The sequence below is a fragment of the Myotis davidii genome, unplaced genomic scaffold (assembly GCF_000327345.1).
Source record: "Myotis davidii unplaced genomic scaffold, ASM32734v1 scaffold2305, whole genome shotgun sequence".
In the NCBI taxonomy this organism is placed as follows: domain Eukaryota; kingdom Metazoa; phylum Chordata; class Mammalia; order Chiroptera; family Vespertilionidae; genus Myotis; species Myotis davidii.
In genome coordinates, this window is record NW_006296075.1 from 37,045 (window position 1) to 42,875 (window position 5,831).

Genomic DNA, 5,831 nt, shown 5'->3' on the forward strand with positions numbered 1-5,831 from the left:
TCATTTCAGATAGTGTATTCTTCACTTCTGACTGGTTCTTTATTATAGTTTCTATGTGCTCTTTTATGCTTACTATCTCCTTGTTTATGTTCTCACTGAGTTCATTGGTTCTTCCCCTAAGTTCCTCGAGCATCCTTATAATCATTGTTTTGAACTTTGTATGTGGTAGATTGCTTGCCTCCATTTCATTTAGTTCTTTTTCTGGGAATTTCTCCTGTTCTTTTATTTGGGGATGTTTCTTTGTCTCCCCATTTTTAATTTTTTGTTGGTGTTGTTAATACTCACCCAAGGATATTTTTTCCACTGATTTTTAGTGAGAGTGGAAGGGCATGGGGAGGGAAGAGAGAGAGAGAGAAGCACCATTGTGAGAGAGAGACATCAATTGGTTGCCTCCCACATGTGCCCCTAATTGGGCCAGGATTGAATCTGCAACCCAGGTATATGCCCTTTACCAGGAATTGAACCCACGACACTTTAGTGTGTGAGTTGAAGCTCTAACCACTGAGAAATGCTGGCAGGTCTCTCTTCCCATTTTGGCTGTCTCTCTGTATTTGTTTCTATGCATTAGGTAGGTCTGCTATGATTTCCAGTCTTGGTATGGTGGTCTTATGTAGTAGTTGTCCTGTGGGGCTCAGTTACACAGTCTCCCTTATAACCTGAGCAAGGTGCTCTGGGAATGTTCCTTGTGGGGGTTATGTAAGCTATCCTGTTGTAGTTGAGTTTTGATTGCTCTTGGCCCCTCCATGTATAGGCTTGAACCTCAGACTGGCTGACTGTGAGAATTAATCTCAACCATAGAGTATGAGATGCTGTCTGGGTGCTGACCCATTAAGTGGAATTCACCCCAGCAGGGTCTGCTGCCTGCTGCGATCTCCCTCTGAATATGCTGCTTATGGAGCTAAGTGGGTCCTGCTCTGATGTGGACTGAAGCCCACCACTGGATGTGTTTCTTCTGGGACATCCTGGGAGGGACTCCAGTGCATGTTGATGTCAGATGCTGCCTGTGGCTGGCCCTGGGCTACCTGTTTGGAGAAACAAAGCAATCCACCATTTGTGGCTGTCTCTATTGGGCCTGGGTGTGCATGGGAGGGGTCAAGATGTTCCCCAAAGCTGGCTTCCAACATCATCAAGCGCAGGCACAGGTCAGCAAAAGGCCTAAGACACTCCAAGGTGTGCTTCCACTGCCTCTGCATTCTGGCTGCCGGTCAGGTTCAGTCACTGAAAGAGCTTGTGGACTTGCATGAAGAAGTTTCTCAGTGATTCACCAGGTACCCCGTCTGATGATTTTCATGTGTTGCTGGTGGGCAGGGAAACGTGAAGTTGTACTGCCTCCAGGGGATAATTCTGTCCTTCCCATACTTTCCCTCTGGTATCAACCTCTTTATTTTTTAAACATTTTTATTGATTTCAGAGAAGAAACGAGTGGGAGAGAGAGATAGAAACATCAATGATGAGAGAGGATCCTTGATCAGCTACCTCTTGCCACGCCTCAAACTGGGGATCACGCCTGTAACTCAGGCATATGCCCTGACTGGGAATCGAACCGTGAACTTCTAGTTCCTAGCTTGACGCTCAACCACTAAGTCATGCAGCTGAGCCTCTGTATTGTTAATTTTAATTGATACCTTTCTATATGCCAGGCAATTGTCTGGGTGCAAGTAATACCAGAATGCATGGGTCCTGGCCTCTCTTAATGGGAACCTTTACTTAAGGGCTGGTTCTTTACAGCGTGTCCCAATATGCTCCCCCTGTATGCCATTTGATTGAAAAACACAGCAATCTCCATGCCTCCCTATGTCCATTCTCTCCACATGATGACTTTGTAGCTCCTCCCATCAAAAGGTGTTCTATTTCCTGACTCCTAGAAGCAGGGCTGCCTTGTGATTTACTTTGGCCAACAGGAGTTAACAGAAGCGATGCTTCAGTTCCAAAACTAAGACTGCAGAGTCCTTGCACTCTTCCGGTTACTCTTTTGGAACCCTGTCCAAAGGCAGAATGCGAATCAGCCCAGGCTAGCCTAAAATGACCCCGTCATCCCATTGTCCCAGCCTGTAGCCAGCCAAATGTCAGACATGGAAGTGAGACTGTCCTAGACCAGCTCCCAGCCAACCCACCAGCTGGCCTCAAATGCATGAACGAGACCAGCTAAGATGAGTCAAGCCTTGTCAGACCAAAGAACACCCAATTGATCTATAGACTCCTGGGCTGTAACAGATGTTTATTGTTTTAAGCCGCTAATTGGGGTAGATTGTTAACAATAACTAACCAATACAGCTGGGGATGTTATCTGCTTCTCCTAACAACTTTGGGATATTCAAAGAAGTTAAAGAATCATCTTTCATTATCACCCTCAGTTTAAACAGTTTTTAAGTGACAGAAAATAATGGAACTCAATCTATAGGAAAGAAAATGCTCTTTCACTATAACATAGGACTTTCCCATGCCTCACCTAGCTTCTTCATTCTATTATTTTATGGTTGCTAAAAATTAGTCTGTGTGTAATGCATAAGGTTTCACAAAAGTGTATATACTGTATGGTTTCATTTATATGAAATTCTGGGGGATTTTTGGGATGAAGGAAATTTTCTACACCTTGATGGAGTGGTAGTTACGTAGCTATTTATATTTCTCAAAAGTCATCGCTACTCTTTCAATGAGTTCATTTTACTATGTAAGAATTGTATCTCAATAAAGTTTATTTTTAAGGTTACAAATCTGGGTTGGCAAAGCGAAAGGAACTCTTATGTACTACTGGTGGGAATGTAAATTGGTGCAACCACTGTGAAAAATAATATGGAGCTTTCTGCAAAAATTAAAAATAGAACTCCCATATGATCCAGCAATCCCACTTCTGGGAATATATGCAAATGAAGTGAAAATGGTTTACCTGCATCCCATGTTCACTGTAGCATTATTAACAATAGTCTAGAGATGGGAACAACCTAAGTGTTCATCAATGGATGAATAGATAGAGAAGCTGTGGTATAAATGAGCAATGAAATATTACTCATTCACGAGGTAGAAGGAAATCCTGCCATTTGCCACAACATGAATGGGCTTTGAGGGCATTATACCAAGTGAAATAAGCCAGACCAAGAAAGACAGATACTGCATGGCATCACTTATATGTGGAATCTGAAAATATCAAATTCATAGTAAGAAATAGTAGAAAAGTGGTTGCCTGGGTGGTGGGGGTATAAAATATGGAGAGGCTGGTAAAAGGGTACAGACTTTCAGTTATAAAATGAATAGATCTGAGGCTCTATTGTATAACATGGTGACTGTAGTTGATAACACTTATAGTATTAGTGACATTTGCTAAGAAAATAGAACTTAAGTATTTATTTAAAAAAATAATAATTATGTAAAATTATAGATGTGTTCATTAACTAGATGGGGTCTTTCCTTTACTATATATATCAAATCACAACCATGTATACTTTAAGTAAATTAAAGTTTTATATGTCAATTATACCTCAATAAAGCTGAAATTCAATTTTTAAAAACACCTTAGGAACTCTATACAATCTTTGAAAGTTAAGGAGAAAAAAATTCAAAATGATGGCAGTGCTCCAATCTCCCAGGGCTTATTTCTCTCCCACAGAGATCTTGTTAGGGTGTCTGGGGAAGAATCCCGCCCCCATCCCTGCCATGTCCATGGCTCGATGGTCTGCAGGAAGCAGCTCTAAGACACTCCTATCTGGACCTGCTAATGCTGGCCTCACACATCCAAGAGCACAGAAAGCAAATGTACTCACTTGAAGTTGGTCTCGTAGTTGGTTCCATCCACCCATTTCCAGGCTCCTTCAGGATCACTGAGGCCCATCCAGGTGTATGAGGAGCCTATGTGCTTCTGGACAAAAATCTGGGATGACAGAATGACAATAATGTCTTCTCCCCAACTCCTTGGATGAGGAGTTCTGAACTTTACATGTATATTATATCAGTTGAGAGGATTTGGGATGTTTATCCCAATGCCCAGGCCAATTGCCGTCAAACTCTGCTTTAACAACAGAGACTGGCAATTCGATCATTGTGCGAACATCATAGAGTGCACTTAACAAGCTGGATAGGATAGCCTACTGCACACCTAGGCCATGGCCAATTGCTCCTAGGTTATCAGCCTCTATGGTGTGTTACTCTACAAAACGACAAGAGATGATAAAATCAAACACAAGAGGAAAAGATGCACAAAACAGACACAGTAAACACAAGGTATAGTGTGATATGAGGCTGCTGCCAGCAAAACACAGCTTACGTTTAAACAAACTTTTTCTTATAAGTAGAAAGAATACACTCTAACATAATAATAGTATCCTATCTAATAAAGCAGGAAAATGCAAATTGACCGTCACACCATTACAAAGGTGGTGGCGCCCACAGTGGAGGAAGGGTTTCTGTAACACAAGATGGCTGCACCCACAGTGGAGGCCTAGTTCCCCTAATGAGCTTTAACGAGCAATCAGCAGGGACCTGCGGCTGTGCCCCCCCCACCCAGTGGGGCTTGACAGGGGATATCAGGCCGTTCCCCACGCCCAGCAGGGCTAGATGGGGAACCTGAGGCCACACACCCCACCTGGCACCAGGCCAGGGAACCTGAGGCTGTGCCCCCTGCCCAGCGGGGCTTGACAAGGGTGGGGCCAGCCAGGTCTGGATCTCGCCAACGGGGGTGGGGCCGGCTGGGTCTGGGTCTTGTGGGATTTTGAGGTGCCATGGGTGGGCAGCAACTTGTCTTTGGGTCCTGTGGCGCATCCCAGACTCTGACAGGAGGAAGATTTTCATATACATTTTAATAATTTTCTTTCATCTCTGACACTTCTATTATAGAGAAAGGGCAAATAGCAATATTAAAATATTTCCTCTAATCAATCCCCTTTTAATGTGCATGAATCTCCATGCATCAGGCCTCTAGTATCATAAATGCATAAATCAGTAACAGTTGTTTATTACCATTTTCAAGTACACTATACTGTGCATAATTGTAAGTGCCATGCTTTTATACATATGACTGGCAGTGAGGTAGGTCTGTTCACACCAGCATCAGCACACACACCTGAGCAATCATGACGGTTACTGCCCACCAGGTGAATGGAATTTTCGGCTCTAGTCTAATCTTATGAGACAACTGTTATCTCTTTGGTGCATCCTTGCTGAAATGTCATTGTGTGGCCCATGATTATAAATCCCTCAGGTGTGGCTCACATCACCATGGTTTTAAAGCTCCCTGGTGATACCAGTGTGCAGCAAGAGTGGAGAACCATTTCCTTAATGGGGCCAGTTCTCAGGACCTGAGCTCAGATCTGAGCCCTCACCTGCTCCTCTCTGGAGTTGATGACAACCAGGTGGGCATTCTGCAGCTGGCAGTACCTCTCAGCTTCGGGCCAGGGCTTCCCAGTACCAGAGAACCAGTAGCAGCTGCCTTCATGCTTCAGCCAGTTAATGGGACAGCAGGTATTTTGAGAGTCTGAGGTGGAAAGGGAGGAGGATCTGATATGCTGCCCAACATGGGCAGAATATGGGACTAGGCGCTGCCCTCCACCACTCACCATTGCTCTTGAGCGCAGCCATCTGACAATTCAGGGAGTTCAGGCCTTTGACGAGTTGCTGGACTTCCTTGAGCATGTCAGAATAACCTGGGACACACAGAAGGGCAGTGGGCACAATGCAGGGGCCCAGCTGAGGGCCCTTCATCCCCTCCCACCATATCAGGCCCAGGGGCAGGGGAGAAGGGGCCTGACCTGCTTTGAGTTCCTGCTGCTCTTTCTCCAGCTTGCTCTCCAGAGAAAACACCTTGTCATTCAGGCTACGGGCTGGAGGGGAGGGGACTCAGC

The 5,831-nt window shown here is 44.6% G+C and overlaps 1 protein-coding gene across 1 annotated transcript in view; it reads right to left on the reverse strand.

Annotated features, from left to right (window-relative positions):
* Window positions 1-3,754: 3,754 nt before the first annotated feature.
* The window catches only part of LOC102757164 (asialoglycoprotein receptor 1), a 3,281-nt gene continuing 1,204 nt past the window's right edge, over window positions 3,755-5,831 (reverse strand). Inside the window, exons 4-7 of the mRNA XM_015568667.1 lie at window positions 5,739-5,810; window positions 5,547-5,633; window positions 5,313-5,464; window positions 3,755-3,865 (exon numbers count right to left, since the gene is read on the reverse strand). Of these exons, the coding sequence (XP_015424153.1) occupies window positions 3,755-3,865; window positions 5,313-5,464; window positions 5,547-5,633; window positions 5,739-5,810 (422 nt within the window). The remainder of the gene's footprint in view (window positions 3,866-5,312; window positions 5,465-5,546; window positions 5,634-5,738; window positions 5,811-5,831) is intronic.